The sequence below is a fragment of the Saccopteryx bilineata genome, chromosome X (genome assembly GCF_036850765.1).
Source record: "Saccopteryx bilineata isolate mSacBil1 chromosome X, mSacBil1_pri_phased_curated, whole genome shotgun sequence".
In the NCBI taxonomy this organism is placed as follows: domain Eukaryota; kingdom Metazoa; phylum Chordata; class Mammalia; order Chiroptera; family Emballonuridae; genus Saccopteryx; species Saccopteryx bilineata.
In genome coordinates this window covers 108681077-108699552 of record NC_089502.1, presented here as the reverse complement: position 1 = coordinate 108699552, position 18476 = coordinate 108681077, and the positions used below count along the sequence as shown (strand labels likewise).

At 51.7% G+C, this 18476-nt stretch overlaps 1 protein-coding gene across 2 annotated transcripts; it reads right to left on the bottom strand.

The window, feature by feature from the left end:
* Nucleotides 1-740: 740 nt before the first annotated feature.
* Nucleotides 741-18227, bottom strand: G6PD (glucose-6-phosphate dehydrogenase). Of its 2 annotated transcripts, none has more exons than XM_066250231.1 (13): nt 18036-18227; nt 17014-17141; nt 5417-5454; nt 5218-5326; nt 4241-4458; nt 3589-3747; nt 3331-3456; nt 2875-2968; nt 2391-2577; nt 1878-2113; nt 1727-1803; nt 1528-1620; nt 741-1438 (listed from the first exon to the last, which is right to left on the bottom strand). In XM_066250231.1, the coding sequence occupies exons 2-13, from the start codon at nt 17131-17133 to the stop codon at nt 1348-1350; spliced, it is 1548 nt and encodes a 515-aa protein (XP_066106328.1). In that variant the 5' UTR covers nt 17134-17141; nt 18036-18227; the 3' UTR covers nt 741-1347. The 2 variants fall into 2 exon arrangements, with proteins under 2 accessions (XP_066106328.1, XP_066106327.1); XM_066250230.1 differs by lacking the exon at nt 18036-18227 and adding an exon at nt 17745-17949.
* Nucleotides 18228-18476: the final 249 nt, after the last annotated feature.

Sequence of the window (18476 nt, the reverse complement as noted above, 5' to 3'; positions counted from 1 at the left end):
GTCACTACCAGAAACTAGCAAGGGCAGACCCTCCCCTGGAGGCTCTGAGGGAGTGCAGCCCTGTGCCTTGACTGCAGACACCTGGCCTCCACGACTGTGACAGGATGAGTGATCTTAAGCCCCTCACCCCCAGTGTATACTGTTTTGTTAGGGTGGCCCTGGGAAACAAATACAAGCAGAGACTCCATGGCCTTAGGACCGGCGCTGTCTGCCTCAGTGGTCATGCTGTGGCGCCTTCATGGACTATTCCCTCCTTTGGCACCTGACGTTAGTCTCAACATCCTGTTGCTTTTCCTTCCTACTATCCCTCACTTCCATGGACTGGCAGTATGTGCACACGGCCCTCACTCATCCTCTCAAGTGACCTGGCCAGGGCAGGAACATTGTCAGGGCGTAGGTCCATGTGGGCAGCGTGCTCGGCGAAGCCTTCAGCTGCAAGCTGAAAATAACTCCATCTATCCTGGTTTCCCATGGACTGGGACAGAACGAAGGTAGAGGTACGGGGGACTCCGGAAGTAACGGATGCAGGCCTGGGTCATGATGGGACCCAGGGTCAGGCTAAAGAACATCCAGGTTTCTGGCCCAGCCAGTGGAGAAAAACGCGTGACAGGGACGGGGTGAGGGATGGGTCCTGAGAAATGCAGGGAGCCAGAGGCCCTCCCCAAGGTAGGCTGGCCCAGGTGCAGGTACCCTCCCTCATGGTCACAGGTGGCAGGCAGGAAACAAACGGGACGGGTGGGTCTGTTCATGGATTTAATGGCGGGGGGCTGAGGTGGGGAATCCCAACTGCTGCTTCAGCTTTTCTAGTAGCAAGGAGGGCCATGGAGTGTAGAGGCGGCCTGGTGAGGCAGACGGGTATTTGGGGGGCCCCCAAGACACGGGAGATTGCTGGGCAGCATGGAAGTCCCCTCTAGCAGGGGTTCAGGAATGTGGAGTGGCCCCAAAGCTGGTGTAGACATGCTGCCCCTGCCCCCAGGGTCTGAGGAGCTTGCCCACAGCCAGTGGGGCTGTGGGTCGGCCACTGACCCACTGAGGCCCACGCACTGATTCCCTCCCTCGTCCCTAACTCCTATCCTAGGCTGAGGAGCCTGGGACAAACGGAAGGGCCACTCTTCTCCTTCCTTCCATTGAGGCTCAGTTCCTTAGACAGAAGCTGGTTCAGGCAGGGCCAGTGGTGGCTGGGGACAGTCACAGCATGAGTGTTGAGTGTAACTGAGGAATGTAGCTAGGCCTGGGGCCAGGAATGTGAGGCTGAGGCCTATGGTCCCGAAGTCTTCCTGACATGGGGTTAGGTACTGGGAAGGTGGGAAGGGCAGAGGCAGATGGGGGTGGGGAGGAGCCCAGAGCTTAGAGCTTATGGGGGTTCACCCACTTGTAGGTGCCCTCATACTGGAAGCCCACTCTCTTCATCAGCTCATCTGCTTCTGCTGGGCCTCGGCTGAGAGAGAGACAGGCAGAGAGGAGACGTGAGGAAGCTCCCAGCCCCAGTGTCCTCCTCCCATCTGTCCACCCTGCCCACCCCCTCACCTGCCATAAACGTAGGGGATAGGTTGGAGCTTCTCACGCTCAATCTCGTGCAGCAGTGGTGTGAAGATCCGCCAGGCCTCACGGAGCTCATCACTGAGGGGACACACTGTGGCTTTGGGGGGATGTGGGGACATGGAGGGCGAGAGGGAGGGAGCTGGCCATCCCCACTGCCGGACATGGGCACAGGGGTCCCCCTTACCTGCGCACAAAGTGCATCTGGCTTCCACAGAAGACATCCAGGATGAGGCGCTCATATGCATCGGGGAGCTTCACGTTCTGCAAGAGGGTGTCACTGAGGCTGCCCGCATAGCCAGAGCCCCCCGGCCCATCCCCTTGCGCTGGGTACCCACCTTGTATCTGTTGCCATAGGTCAGGTCCAGCTCTGACTCCTCGGGATTGAAGAACATGCCGGGCTTCTTGGTCATCATCTTGGTGTACACGGCCTCGTTGGGCTGCACTCGGATCACCAGCTCATTGCGCTTGCACTGCTGCTGGAAGATGTCTCCAGCCACGTCGCGGAACTGCAAACGTACCTCAGCCTTGCGCTCATTCAGGGCTTTGCCACAGCGCAGGATGAAGGGCACCCCTGGGTGGGGAGGAAGGCTGGCCTCAGGACCACTCTGCTAGCAGCCCAGGCCACATGCTGCGCATGTGGGGGAGGCTGTGAGCGACGGTGGGTGTGACTGAAGCTGTGTGAATGCATGTGTGTGCCAAGGCGGCTGGGTCCCACCCTGCTGGCCTTCTTCCTTCAGCATATCATGTGGGCTGGCCACTGCCACCGCCGCCGAGCGGGTCGGACCCCAGGGAGAAGGGCTCCGTCAGGGTTTGCCAGCCTGCCTGCCATGCTCCAAGGTATCACCTACCATCCCACCTCTCGTTCTCCACATAGAGGACGACGGTTGCGAAGGTGGCAGTGGTGGACCCACGGGGAACTGTGGGGTCGTCCAGGTACGCTTTGGTGGCCTCACCCTCTCCGCTGGGATTCCCCACGTACTGGCCCAAGACCACGTTTTTCACCTGTGCCTCCGAGATACATTTCAACACCTTGACCTGGGATAGAAGTGGGGGACAGAGAGGTCCCCTGGGTAAACACAGAGCAGCCCTGGGCATGGGGCAGAGCGGGGGAGCCTCATGTCCCAAAGCGCCCCCCCCCTGAAACACCCTCATTTTTTCTGAAGGAGCAGCTGAAGTTCAGACAGGCAATGGGTCTGCCCTTGGCCACACAGTAGTCACTGTTAGTCCTGAAACATAACCTCTTGCGCTTCTGACTCCCAGCTCAGGGCACCCCTGCCTCAGGGCTGCTTGCTGGGGCTGGCAGCGAGGACCAAGCGGGTGCATCTCCCCCACCTTTTCATCGCGGACGTCATCGGAGTCAGTGGAGGCTGGCTTCTCCATGGCCACCAGACACAGCATCTGCAGCAGGTGGTTCTGCATCACGTCCCTGGCAGGCAAGCAGGCAGAACTCGGTCAGGGGCTTCCAGGTCGGAAGACAGCCACGAAGAACGAGCCTGCCTCAGCCCCTCCATCAGCCAGGTTCTGGGGGCTAGGGCTCCAAGTAGGATTTTTGGGCAATAAGTTACAAGACCCGCTTCCTGATCCTCAGTGTCTGCCAGGTCCCGTCAAGACAAGGAAGGAGCCAGTGCCCCTCCCTTCGTAGCTACCACTGACTAATCAGACACTTTTGCTGCAGAATTTGAACTTTAGGGTAGAAGAGGAAGAGCCCCCTAAAACGAGGAGGGTGACCCTGCAGGGAGGCAGGATTGAGCCCATGCCGGCCACCGAGGAAGGAAGACAGGCTCTTACCGAATGATCCCAAATTCATCAAAGTAGCCCCCACGGCCCTCAGTACCAAAGGGCTCCTTGAAGGTGAGGATGACACAGGCGATGTTGTCCCGGTTCCAGATGGGGCCGAAGATCCTGTTGGCAAACCTGCAGGAGGGGCGGGGCAGGGCAGAGGCCGGGGCTGCATTCGCCAGGGCAGCAGCAGGACAGTCGAGGCCCCCAGTGCCCGCCCCGCCCTGGTGGCCCGCCCCGCCCCCCCAGCCGTGGCTCCAGCTGTACCTCAGCACCATGAGGTTCTGGACCATCTCCTTGCCCAGGTAGTGGTCAATGCGGTAGATCTGATCCTCCGAGAACAGGGAGGAGATGTGGTTGGACAGCCGGTCAGAGCTCTGCAGGTCCCTCCCGAAGGGCTTCTCCACAATGATGCGGTTCCAGCCTCTGCAGGAGCCCACAGCTGTCACTCCCACACCCTCCTTGGGGAGCGGGGGCCAGAAACTCATCATCCCCAATAACCTCTCTTCAGGGAGTGGGGGCAGGAATGGCTCAGGCACTAGTTGGGGAGCAGGAAGAGGGGACAGCAGGGGCTACACTTATCTCTGGGGATTTTAAAGTGGGAAAAAGTTTCTTTCTTTGTTAGTCCCCACTGAGGGTTAACATGGTATTCTGTATTCAAAACCAGGACAAAGTGAAAGAGATAGTCATGGCCTTGGGAAAACAACGACGGCATGCCCAAGTCCAGGCTGTGGGATTCTCCCAGAACACCATCATCGCCTCATGGGAGTGCAAGGCACTTTGGGAAACACCAAAAAGCCAGAGAAGCAAAGGGCAGTTTCATGGGGCCATACTGCCCTCTTGTGGTGCTATCAAGGACAGCAGATCAAGGCCGACCAGACCAAGGAGGCAGAAAGAAAGGGCGAAAGACAAGACTTACGTCTGGCTCATGCAGGTCTCTCGGATGTTCTTGGTGACGGCCTCATAGACAGTGGGGGGCAGGGCCAGATAGAAGAGGCGGTTGGCCTGTGACCCCTGGCAGAGGGTATTCATGTGGCTGTTGAGGCGCTCATAGGAGGCTGCTTGGTCGTACTGACCAGCCACGTAGGAGTTGCGGGCAAAGAACTCCTCCAGCTTGCGCTGTTCCTCTGGGGTGGCCTGGGAAAGATCGACACAGGGGCGTCAGCCCTTCCTCGCTAGTCCCACAGCCAGGGTAGGTTCCTCTGGAAGTCTGCCATCCTAGCCGCACGCTGGGTCCACTCCCGTGTCGTCGGCTTTGCACTTCCCAAGGGGGAGGCCAAGGCAGCCGGCAGCATGCATCACTGCGGCAGACGGGGCCAGAAAGTCCCAGGCCAGGCCCGGGATGGGCCCAGTCATCCTTGGGGACCTTGAACCCTAAGACTGAAGTCAGACTTCAGGAAAGTTTGACCTGAGAGGATCACACTGGAGAAAGATCTCTCTCTCTCTCTCTCTCTCTCTTTCTCTAAAGTCATTACACCAAACTACGGTGTGTTGGGAAAACCCGAACCTGCAGAATTTCCACGGCATGGAGGCTTTCTCAGCTCCTGGCCCTGGGGAACAGCAAGTCCACATGAAGGGGAGCTGGGAAACAGAGGTCTCAGGCTCACTGGGTTCCTACATCCCAACCTGTGCCTCTCTTGTCATCAAGGCCGTGGGAGGCCCAGGTGAGCAGTTTTCTGTGCCAGTTTGGCAGGGTGGTGTGGGTGGTTTTGAGGGCAAGGATCAGAAGTGCTTGGGCGTGAATGGCCCCAGGCGACTGTACTAACATGGCCCTGACCCTCTGCCAGCACGGGATGGCAGGGCTGGGCCCCAGTGGGGAGAGGCAGGCAGGAGTGGGAGGGCATAGTGCAGCGGGGTGGGGGAACGCCCCCTTCCGAGACCCCAGAAACCACTCACTTTGAAGAAGGGCTCGCTCTGCTTGCGGATGTCAGGCACTGTGAGGCGAGAGCGGGCATAGCCCACAATGAAGGTGTTTTCGGGCAGGAGGCCATCCCGGAACAGCCACCTGAGGGCAGAGCACGGCTGTAACCAGGGTGGGGAGGGCAGGGGAGGCAAAGAGGGCGACGGGCAGGGGGCAGTGGAGGGGGGTGCTTACCAGATGGTGGGGTAGATCTTCTTTTTGGCCAGGTCACCCTGTGGCAGAGGGAAAAGGCATGGTTATGGTTAGAAGCTGAGGACATGGTCTAGATTAGTGGTGCCCAATCCCCGGACCAGCACTGGTCCGTGGGCCATTTGGTACCGGTCTGCAGAGAAAGAATAAATAACTTACATTATTTCCGTTTTACTTATATTTGAGTCTGAATGATGTTTTATTTTTTAAAAATGATCAGATTCCCTCTGTTACATCTGTCTAAGACTCATTCTTGACGCTTGTCTCATAAAAGTTTGACAATTACATTTAAAAATACCACAGTTTTTATGCTGGTCGCATAATTTTATTTTGTGCATTTATCCATCCCACCTTAAAGGCCGGTCCGTGAAAATATTTTGACATTAAACTGGTCCTTGGCCCAAAAAAGATTGAGGACCACTGGTCTAGATCATCTCCCCACTGGGGTCACCTCTCATCCACAAGCATACCAGTTTTGCTCCTGTATATAGTCAGGGGAGCCGGTAAGAGCCTGTGCTAGCCCTTTACCCCGACCCTGAACTAACAGCGCCCACATAATTGCGGCAGCCACCTTGAGGCAGACAGACCTTATGCTTGCCAGGAGGTACCAGACCAACCTGGCCACCCTATAATCACACAGACCATGATCTCTGCTTCTAGTGTAAGCAAGTGGAACCAAACACACCAAAAAGCCAAATTCTAAACAACAGCTCATGGGCTAAAGAAGAAAACCCAAAAACTCCATTCACTAGAATCAAATGGCAATGGAAGTAGCACATATGAGAAGACGTGGCCATAAATGTTTATGTTCGAAAAGAAAAAAAAAAAGGTTCAAAACTAATAAGCTAAGCATTCAATTTAAGAAGTGAGAAAAGCCTGACCAGGCATGGCACAGTGGATAGAACGTCGGACTAGGATGCGGAGGACCCAGGTTTGAAATCCCAAGGTCGCCAGCTTGAGCACAGACGCATTTGGTTTGAGCAAGGCTCACCAGCTTGAGCCCAAGGTCGCTGGCTTGAGCAAGGGGTTACTAGCTCTGCTGTAATCCCCCGGTGAAGGCACATATGAGAAAGCAATCAATGAACAACTAAGGTGTTACAATGAAGAATTGATGCTTCTCATCTCTCTCCCTTACTGTCTGTCCTGTCTGTCCCTGTCTCTGTCACACACAAAAAAAAGTCAGAAAAAAGACAGAATTTTTAAGGCAAACAAATTATAAGGCAGGAGAAATAAATAAAATGGAAAACAACCCAAAAGATGAACAGAGTCAAAAGCTGGTATTTAAAAAAGACTAATAAAAAATAGACAACTCTCCGGCAAGATTGCTTTTTAATAGGTACGAAGAACTAGAAATACAATGGGACAAAATTACATTCAGGCAACACAGAGGGGATTTTATGAACAACGTTATTTCACATTTGACAACTTAGATGAAAACGACACATTTCTAGCTAAGGCCAACCTACTGACACGGAGTGAGACACCTGACTAGGCAATGATCATTAAGGAAACAGGACTGTGTTCACTAACTGTTCCCGCCAAGACAAACCCAACCCCGACCCGGCACAGGAATCCTCGCCAGTGGGTCCTACACTGCCAGGGAGAGAAAGCTCCGGTCTGAGGCCAACTCTCTGCAAGCTAATGGGGAGCACTCGTCAAGCCACTTTATGGGGCCTGCAGAAGCCTGGCACTGAGACCTCTCAGAACGGCACACAGGAACCTCTCAGTCCAAATCATTTACATCCACAGATGCAGATGCAAAATCCTGCAAAAAAAAAAAAATTAGCAAACTCAATCCTGTAATGTTAAAATTGTAATGTGTCAGAACCAAGTGTGGGGGGGCATCCTGGAAACAAAAGGTTGGTCTGATATTAAACAGCAAAACCACTGAAATTCACATTAACAGATTAAAGGAGAAAGCTATAAAGAATCTGTCTACTATATATAGATTTAAAAAATCTAGGAATCTTGCTAAATTGACCAAATGTAGATCAACTGTTTTAGAGAACTCAACACCTACTATGATAAGAACTCATCAAATTAGAAATAAAAGGGAATTTCCTTACTTAACTTGATAAACCCCACAAACGACTCCGGCTAGTTGGCTCACTGAATAGAGCATTGGCCCGGCATGTGAACATCCAGGTTCGATCCCCAGTTAGGGCACACATGAGGAGTGACCATCTGCTTCTCTCCCCCTCCTTCTCCCCCTTCTCTCTCTCTCTCCCCCTCTCGCAGCCAGTGGCTTGATTGGTTCAAGCTTTGGCCTCAGACACTGAGGACAGCTCTGTTGATTTGAGCATCAGTCCCAGACGGGGGTTGCTGGGTGGATTTCAGTCAGGGTGCATGCGGGAATCTATCTCCCCTCTTCTCACTTAAAAAACCAACCAACCAACCAACCCAGAAACATCAGACACAGTGAAAATGTTGAGATTATCTCCTTTAAACAACCAGGAGCGCCTGACCAGGTGTCGTAATGAAAAACTGATGATTGATGTTTGTCATCTCTCTCCGTTTCTATCTGTCTGTCCCTATCTATCCCTCTCTCGGACTTTCTCTCTGTCTCTGTGTAAAAAAAAAAAAAAAAAAAAAAAAAAAATATATATATATATATATATATATATATATATAAACAAAAAGGTATAAGAATGAGAAAGGTCCTAAGTATAAGATCTTTTTTTTTTTTTTTTTAAATCTTTTTTTTTTTCTTTATTCATTTTTTAGAGAGGAGAGAGCGAGGGAGAGAGAGACAGAGAGAGAGAAGCGGGGAGGAGCTGGAAGCATCAACTCCCATATGTGCCTTGACCAGGCAAGCCCAGGGTTTCAAACCGGCGACCTCAGCATTTCCAGGTCGAGGCGTTATCCACTGCGCCACCACAGGTCAGGCCTAAGTATAAGATCTGAAACAATAAATTACATAGAAGGAAACATAGGTACTAAACTCATGGACCTTGAACTCATAGACCTTGGCCGAAAAGAATACTTTATGAATTTGACCCCAAAGACAAGGGAAGCAAAGGCAAAAATAAATGAATGGGACTATATCAAACTAAAAAGCTTCTGCACAGCAAAAGAAACTGACAACCAAATCAGCAAAAACTAAGCAAACAATACAATTAAAAAAATGTGGAGAGAACCTGGACACTTCTCCCAAGAGAACATACAAATGCCCAACAGATATATGAAAAGATGCTCATCTTCACTAGCTATTAGAGAAATGCAAATCAAAACTACAACGAGATACCACCTCACACCTGTTAGATTGGCTATTATCAACAAGACAGGTAATAACAAGTGTTGGAGAGGCTGTGGAGAAAAAAAGAACCCTCATCACTGCTGGTGGGAATGTAAACTGGTACAGCCATTATGGAAGATAGTATGGTGGTTCCTCAAAAAATTGAGAATAGAGCTACCATCTGATCCAGCAATCCCTCTACTGGGTATCTGCCCAAAAAACTCGAAAACACTGGTATGTAAAGACACATGCACCCCCATGTTCATCACAGCATTATTCACAGTGGCCAAGACATGGAAACAACCAAAGTGTCCCTTGATAGGAGGACTGGATAAAGAAGATGTGGTACATATATACAACGGAATACTACTCAGCCATAAGAAATGATGACATAGTGATATTTACAACAACATGAATGGACTTTAAGAACATCATACTAAGTGAAATAAGTAAATCAGAAAAAGCTAAGAACTGTATGATTTCACACAGGTGGGATATAAACTGAGACTCATGGACATAGATAAAAGTGAAGTGGTGACCCAGAGGTGGGGGTGGGAGGGGAGTAAAGAGGGACAAATATAAGGTGACAGAAAATGATTTCACTTTGGGTGATGAGCATACACCACAATCAACAGCTGAAATGCTATAGAGATGTTTACCTGAAACCTATGTACTCTTTTTCTTTTCTTTTTAAATTTTTTTATTTTTCTGAAGCTGGAAACGGGGAGAGACAGTCAGACAGACTCCCGCATGCGCCTGACCGGGATCCACCCGGCACACCCACCAGGGGTGACGCTCTGCCCACCAGGGGGCGATGCTCTGCCCCTCCGGGGCGTCACTCTGTCGCGACTAGAGTCACTCTAGCGCCTGGGGCAGAGGCCAAGGAGCCATCCCCAGTGCCCGGGCCATCTTTGCTCCAATGGAGCCTCGGCTGCGGGAGGGGAAGAGAGAGACAGAGAGGAAGGAGAGGGGGAGGGATGGAGAAGCAGATGGGCGCTTCTCCTGTGTGCCCTGGCCGGGAATTGAACCTGGGACTTCTGCATGCCAGGCCGACGATCTACCACTGAGCCAACCGATCAGGGCCCTCTTTTTCTTTTCTTTCTTTTTTTAAGTGAGAGGAGGGGAAATAATGAGACAGACTTCCACATGTGCCCAACTGGGATCCACCCGGCAACCTGTCTGGGGCCAATGCTCGAATTAATTGAGCTATTTTTAGCTCCTGAGGCTTATGCTAGGACCAACACAGCTATCCTCAGCACCCCAGGCTGATGCTCAAACCAATCTAGCCAGGGAGGAGAAGAAGAGAAGGGGGGAGAGAAAGGGAGAGAGAAGCAGATGGTCACTTCTCTTGTGTGCCCTGACTGGGAATTGAACCCAGGATGTCCATAAGCTGGGCTGATGCTCTAGCCACTGAGCCAACTGCTTGGGGCACACCTATGTACTCTTATTGATCAATGTCACCCCATTAAATTTAATTTCAAAGTAAAAAATTAATTAAAGAAAAATAGAATGAGAAAGGAAGTGAAAAACTGGTGTTACTTGTAGCTGACAGTCTGTCTCCTGAAAGAAAACCATCTCAAACCAACCTATAGGTAAACTATTACAATTAATGAGAGTTTAGCAAGGTTGCTGGGTTAAATAAATCAATAGATGAAAGTAAGCAAAGGTTTCTTACATAGGATACAGAAATAACCAACCAGAATAAAATTGAGAAATTAAGGATTCATCAAAATAAAAAACTCCTGTTCATAAGGCACTATTAAGAAGAAGAATAGTGCCTGACCTGTGGTGGCGCAGTGGATAAAAGCATTGACCTGGAATGCTGAGGTTGCCAGTTCAAAACTCTGGGCTTGCCCGGTCAAGGCACATACGAGAAGCAACTACTACAAGTTGATGCTTCCCACTCCTCTCCCTAACCCTTCTCCTCTCTGTCCTCTATCTAAAATAAATAAAATATAAAAAAAAAGATAGACAAGCCATAGGCGGAGAAAATATTCACCAAATTTTATCTATATCCGGAATACATAAGCCACTCCTGCAATAAAATAAGAAAACAACCCAATTAAAAATGGGTAACGCCTGACCAGGCGGTGGCGCAGTGGATAGAGCATTGGACTGGGATGTGGAGGACCCAGGTTCAAGACCCCCAGGTCGCCAACTTGAGCGTGGGCTCATCTAGTTTAAGCAAAGCTCACCAGTTTGGACCCAAGGTCACTGGTTCGAGCAAGGGGTTACTTGGTCTGCTGAAGGCCCACGGTCAAGGCACATATGAGAAAGCAATCAATGAACAACTAAGGTGTCGCAACGAAAAACTGATGATTGATGCTTCTCATCTCTCTCTGTTCCTGTCTGTCTGTCCCTATGTATCCCTCTCTCTGACTCTTTGTCTCTGTAAAAAAAAAAAGAAAATGAGTAAAAGACTTGATCAGATACTTCACAAGGGAGATAAAATAATGGCTAATGAGCCCTGGCTGGTTGGCTCAGCGGTAGAGCGTCGGCCTAGCGTGCGGAGGACCCGGGTTCGATTCCCGGCCAGGGCACACAGGAGAAGCACCCATTTGCTTTTCCACCCCTCTGCCGCGCTTTCCTCTCTGTCTCTCTCTTCCCCTCCCGCAGCCAAGGCTCCATTGGAGCAAAGATGGCCCGGGCGCTGGGGATGGTTCTGTGGCCTCTGCCTCAGGCGCTAGAGTGGTTCTGGTCACGACATGGTGACGCCCAGGATGGGCAGAGCATCGCCCCCTGGTGGGCAGAGCGTCGCCCCATGGTGGGCGTGCCGGGTGGATCCCGGTTGGGCGCATGTGGGAGTCTGTCTGACTGTCTCTCCCTGTTTCCAGCTTCAGAAAAAATGAAAAAAAAAAAATGGCTAATGAACATGTGAGCAAGTGTTCAAGATCATCAGTTGTCAGGAAAAGGCAAATTAATGAGATTACCACTTCACACCCACTAGAACTTGCTGTACTGTGAAAGACTGACAAGTGATGGAGAAGATGTAGACCAAATGCTCAGACGTGGATGTTCATAGCAGCCTTAATTTACAATATCTCCAAGCTGGAAACAACCCAAATGCTTAAATCAATCAACAGGTGGATGGACAAGCTGTATATTCACTCAATGGGATACTACTCAGTAACAATAAGCAATGAGCTAGTGATCCACCCACCAAACACAGGCAAATCTCAAAAAACATTATGCTGAGCCAAATTACTGTAGGAGTTCACTTAAATCAGAGGTTTTCAACCGCTGGTCCGTGGACTGGTCCACCAGAAATCCGGTCTGCAAAAGAGTTCATCACTGGTGTTGTATGAAGATTACAGACCCAATGATCTTAGTTGAATTTGCTTAGCTCAGGATGATTTTCTTCTTAGTGGTCCCCCAAATAATTCTCTTTTCACCAGTCCCTAAGTGTAAAAAGGTTGAAAACCACTGACAAATGAAGCTCTAGAACAGGTAAAAACTACTCTAATCTACTGTGATAGAAATTATATCAGTGGTTGCCTGGAGTAGGGGGTGGGTTGACTAGGAAGGCCATCCAAGAATTTTCTGGGGAGATGGCAATGTCCTATAAAGATTTGTAACCAATTGTACAGTAAAAAAAAAAAAAAAAAAAGAACAAGGCTGAAAAAAACAGAAATTGAGCAGAGGAAAGGAAACGGGTAAAGCAAGATCGTAGGTGCCGGACAATGGCCGTTCACAGAGCTATTTTGTTGATTTTGTGTACATGTGAAATTTTCCAGCATAAAAGCAAGGGTGTGACACATGGTAGCTGTGAGCAGCAATATGGTGAATTCTATAACTTTGACAGAAAACTCACTAGAAAGAATCACAAAGTTTCTTCTCCCCAAGCTCCAGTTGCTGTAGCCATTCCAATGTGCTTGAATTTTGTAAGCTGACAACTGAATTCTCCCTTCCAGCTAGAAGAGGAAGGGACAAGGATGGTCACAGGCTCCTGGAGAACAAAGCAGGGAACCCTTTCATCTGCCTGCCCTGTAACTGGAGCATGGGATGGGCTGGGGCACAACCCACACTCCACTGAGTGCTTCCAACCAATGGGATTGGGGTAGGGGAGAACACGCTATGCTGGGGTGGATCTGAATTTGCCCCAGGCAGAAAAAAGTAGGCTGTAAGACTGGAACCCAAAGTGGTTATAAACTCCCCTGGAGACAGGCAGTTAAAAAGGCACTGGGGGGCCCCTACTGTAACTGCCACCTTCCAGGAGAAGCACTGCCACAGCCTCATCAGATGGCTGCTCTCACCGGTCCTTCAAGGTCCCGTGCTCCCCAGTCTGGGCTGCGAGCTTCCCCTCCACGGCTCTCAGTGCCCAATAGCCCCCACAGTGGCACTGCTCATAGCGAATCAACAGTGCCCACCTCTGGCTTCTCTCCCATCAGCGGGGCTGGATGGGGACTCTGCTCCTCTCACCTTGCTCAGTGTTGGCCCTGCTGGTTCCAGAAAGAGCTGGCTGGAGACTAGCCCCCCCCCCCCAGGAGAAACAATCAGAAACACAGCCTGCAAACTCCTCTCAGCCCTCCTTGTGGCAGAAAATGTTTGCTCCCATCAAATTCCAGGAGGCTGTGAGGAATCAGGACAGACTACAGGCAATGGATTGACAGGGGACTAGTTTCCTGTCTGCTGAGTCACAGTGCCCCACACCCCAAGCTGTTTGTTCTTGCTGTTCCCTTTGGGATTAATCAGGGATAGAACCTGCTTGTCTTGTTCTGCTTAGCCCCTGCAACCAGCGGTCTGCTGGGTTCCAAGTCACCCAAAGAAGAGGTGACATAGGACCCAGGGCAGCGGGCAGCGTGGGGCCTGGCAGCTGCTATCTTCGGGCTGGGGTAGGCATGCCTTCCCTGCTGGCCTGGGCTGGACTCCTCTGCAAGAAGGAATGTGGGAAGACATTGACCAAATATAAGCATGCCATGTGTGGGTGTGTAGCAATTCAGGGGCTCTTGGTGAGATGCGGCAATCTTGCCTAGACACTGAAGTCTGCTTGAGGACCACAGCGGGGAAGGAGTTGCCTGGGAACATGGTGACTTAGCGACGGAAGCAGAACCTGATTAGGATCTCCAACTACCAGTGTCTGGTCAGGCTGGGGTAAAGGAGCTTGGGCAACCACCTGCTTGGTGCTGCCTCGGTTTGACTTAAGTATCCTGTCTTATGAGCGCAAACCACTGCTGATGTCTGTCTGTGAGGGTTTTAGGACAGAAGGTGTGACAGAGAGCTCCAGGAGTTGGCTGCCAGCTGAAGGCCCAACAGGGGTGGGCCATCCCATCCTCCTAGGGTTACACAGGTCAAGGATCTGCTGGGGCTCCCAGGGTGGAGCCCCAGCCTTGGCTGGGGTCCAGCTGGCTCCTAGCCACTGAGGCAAGAGAACTGGGCGATGCTGAGGTAGGCTTGGCTGCGAAGCCAACAAAAGGGCCTTCCTCCTCCACCCTGGGGCTCATGAATCACCAGAACTTTGGGGGTGTGTGCCGATATCATCATGACACAGCAAGAATCTTATCGGTCCAAGGGGAAGGCAGTGCAGAAACATTCCAAGGAAAGGGAGATGCCGGGGTTGACAGGTCATCCCTTGCACAGGCCTGTCATTGGGAGGGGTCCTGAGTACCCACTGAACTCATGGCCCTGGTGGTCCAGCTGGGGAGAGTGAGGCCCAGAGGGACTCACTAAGGGCCATGCAGCAAGCCAATCTTGCCCGAGTGGACTCCCAGTCTTATCTCTTCTCTTACCCCCATTTCTCTCTTCATCCCCTAGAAGTCACTCCAGCCTGGCCACGGTCCTATCAGACGGGGGAGAAGTAATCTGCCAGGCCCAAGGTTCTTCCCCTCATGCTGTAAGGAGAACTGTTTTCTTTTATTCCAGAACTTTTGGCCTGGGATAGTATGTACCTCCACTCCCTTCTTGCTGGGGGGGGGGGATCCTGAGAAGGGGGCAAGTGGCTACGTAACAGAGGGAACAGAGAGCAGTTATAAGCCCATTGGGTAACTCTGTGAGCCAGCATCATGGTGCCCCCAGGAAGGAAGCTGGGTGGTGTGCGGGCGAGGGTTGGGTAAGCAGGTGAGGAAGGAGGAAGGGGCAGAGGACGGCCACGCGGGCCCAGCCTGCCCTGGGGCCCACCAGTCACCGAGGACCCTGTGTCCGCTCTTCCCTTTGTGTGCAATGCTCCATTGGCCCTGGCTCTGCAGGCCTCACTCTGCAGTCCCCCCTCGTGAGATCTGAGTGCTAAGGGATGGCGCTGGGACACAAGGGCCTGTTTGTATCTCCTATCACACGCGCTGCTCTGAATTCTAATTGGACTGCTGATTCACCTTGGGTCCTGGTCCCCCAGCACACAGGTCCCAGGAGGAGGGTGGAGCCCGTGTCTCTGCATTTGATTGCTATTTGTTGGATGAATGAACAGAAAACTCACTGATTTTTTACAGGGCCATCCCGCCTATCTTCTATATGGAAGGAATAGGCACGGGAGGCCAGCCCACCTGTTCCAGCCCCTTTGAACAAGAGAATGGAGAAACAAACAAGGAGGCTCTTCTTTGGCTCCCCAACTTGACCCTTGAGCAGCACTTCCCAATTCTGCTCTGGAAGCCTCTGGTTGTCACTCCCACAGCAGAGGGAAGCAAAGGGGAACCCTACTGATTGCAAAGAAATGAAGTTGCCCAACCCCAGGCTAGCCACAAGTGAAGGCAGTGAGGAGTCATAGAATTGGCTCACTAGAGCCTGAGGACCCCTGGCACTTGCTTCAAAGGCCCTCAGCTGCTACGTGGAAACACAGGTTCAGAGAAAAGAAGATACTTGCTCCAGGTCACACAGCAAGCTTGAGTGCTCTCAATGAAATGTCTAAGAGTTGAGGGCCTCGAGTTGTAAGCCGTTTATTGTGGTCTGGGATGCTCTGTTGGAGCATCCTGTGACAGTCTGGTACACAGATGAGAAAAGGGGGAGAAATGAACCTGAGTTCCTTTCTTCTCCTGTTTCTTAGAAAAATGGCCTAACAGTCAGAGTCCCAGCTGTTAAGGTTGGCGCCCAACACAGGTATAGCTGCTCTAAGGGGACCATGCTGGTGTCGGGGTGGAGGCCAAGCCTTCTCCATGTGTTCCTCCTGTGTACTCCCCAGACTTGGGCTTATGGTGCGTCGAAGGACAGTGCTTAGGGTGGACCTCCCTTCCTTCTCACAGGCAGAGTCCTTCTTTCCTTGCATTCTGGCTCTCCTTTGCCAAGTTCTGATCAGAGTCTCCAAGTCTGCATGGAGTAGGCTCTGCAAACGGCAGCGGCACATTATGATACATGCTCAGAGAAATAAGGTCCTCCAGAGCCAAGGGGACTATGATGTGAAAGGCACAGTGAGACAATGCCTACTCTATCGAGTGCTAACTAGTTTTGGTAGAATTCTTGCTCAAATTTATACAATAAGTTGCTCTGGCCTGTGGTGGTGCAGTGGATAATGTGTCGACCTGGAATGCTGAGGTTGCCGGTTCGAAACCATGAGCTTGCCTGGTCAAGGCACATATAGGAGTTGATGCTTCCTGCCCCCCCCCCCCCATCTCTAAAATGAATAAATAAAATCGAAAAAAAATTATACAATAAGTTATGGGCAAAAATGGTCACGCGATGCTTAGCAGTTTCTTGGCCATGTGATACTAACTAGATTCTTGGTCACGTCTAGGGTTAAGTGTGAAGAGGCTGCTTTTACATTGAGATGAAGCCCTGGCAGCTCATTTCACCAGCCCCTGTACACATCTTGCCACCCAGTAGATCTTTCTATACTTCATGCTGGGAGGAGCTTTAGTGTAGGAGCCATGGCATTTCCTATCAAAGAAAAATGGCAGTGACCCTGGCTAAGCAATGGAGTGGGTCATAGCTTTTTATCAGGCCTTGGAAGTCTTGGGTCAAAGAGACAGTGTTTAAAGAAAGGTTGAATTTTGTCCCCAACGTAAACAAATTGGACCTCAGAACCTGCCTCGGGAACTAATTGACTGTGTGACATTTGTGAGGTCACAAACAGGTTTGAAAAATATAGATACAAAATGAATAGCCTCCCCCGTTTGCATCTCAGCTCTCCCCAGGGAGGAGGAAGTCCAATCATACAGTCCCCAAGGGCATCCCGGCTCTAGGACACAGGTCTACAGTCAACTTCTGTGCATAGATTTCAGAAGGGCCTCGAAGAGAGTGTATACCAGGTGGTGCTGGGGTTATAGCGGCACACAGGCAGCAGCAAGGGGGAGAGCCTACCTAAGCAGAGCCTGAGTGGGTGCAGGACAGTTAGTCGGGAAAGCTCAGGCACCCAGCAGGAAAAGACCTTCAGCACTATCACACTCTAAATTTGGACTTTAAGATGCAGGGCCTGGGGGAGACTCACCGATGCACCCATGATGATGAAGATATGTGTTTCGGACTGATGGAAGGCATCACCCTGGTACAGCTCTTCCCGCAGGATCCCGCACACCTGGGTTCGGCTCAGGGCCACCTGCTCTGCCATGATGCTCTCTGGTGAAAAAAAGACTTGTTGACAGGCAGAACAGAAGAGCATTCAAAAGTTGGCCCCTTTCTTGAGGGGATTTTTGGGCTCTAACCCAGCTGAGATCTGATTATTGAAACCACTTGCTGTGAAGTGCAGGGGCAGAGAGAGGACGGTTGGGAGTGGTGTTAGAAATTTCTGGTTCTGGGCTCTCACCATACTCCCTAGGCAGCCTTTTTTCAGCGTGTTTACAAAGTTACCCAAAGCACTAGTGGATTGCAACTAGTGCCACAATTCTGGGGACTGAATAAAACCGCGCTGGAGCTCGCAGGACCTGCCTAGGTTCATCTCACCCTGGAAATCCGGTGGAAACTTTACAATGAGCTGGAGTACGTTAGACTCTGCAGCTCCAGCCCTCCTCCTGCCAAGCCGGGAGACCTGGGCAAGTCTCTGTCCCTCTTAGGATCACCTTCTCCTCAGAAGTCCAATGGGGACAATGGGATGGGTTAAGACTCTTTGATATATATCTTTTTCAAGACTCTGATTTTGCCCAGCTCCCAAGCATCCCACATCGAAGGGCCTCGTGGCGCAGCACGCCCTTCCGTCAGAGTGACACCCACCCACTTCGTTACCTTTGCCTCACCGCAGCCGTCGCCAATCGCGCTCGCAGCCCTGGAGTTCCCGGTCGTTTCCGGGGACTGAGAACCGCCGGTCCATTTAACCAGAGGGGGCGGGCATCTGAGCTGAGCTGACCGCCTCAGGCGACGCGCGGGGGCGGGGCCTCCATGGACTCCTCCCTCGTGGGGGCAGGGCGCGAGCAGGTGCGCGCGCATCCCAGGCTGATTTTTTTTTTTTTTTTTTTCTTCCCCCCCCTCCCCCTAGCGCAAAGTCCCCTCCCCTGGCCCGCCCCGCCCCCTGGGCACCTGCGCTGTCCGCTATGCCGCAGACAGCCTGCTGTCCCCACTGCCGCCGTGCCGCGTATCCGACGCCTAGCCGGTCCGCGTGCAGCTCTGCGCCTTTCGCTCACGTATCCATCGCAGACTTGGCCTCGCCCCTACTAATTGGCTTTCCTCTGCGCTTTGGGCACTGCGCCCTCACGAAGGGCTCCACATCCGCCGGTAGTGTGGCCACGCCCCCTGACCCCTGTTTACTGCACGGCTCCACCCCTGGTCCTGACCGGTGGGGTCAAGTCAGCCCTATTAAATTGTCACTTTGTGGCTCCTCCTCTGGCGGGGGTGGGCGCGGCAGAACGCCCAAAGACTGTAAACTGCCACCGAAGAGACAAGGGAAAGTGTAGATTTGACACCCGGAAAAGTAGCGGGTTGTGCGTATCACTGGGGACCATCCTGCAGGCTGGCCAAAGC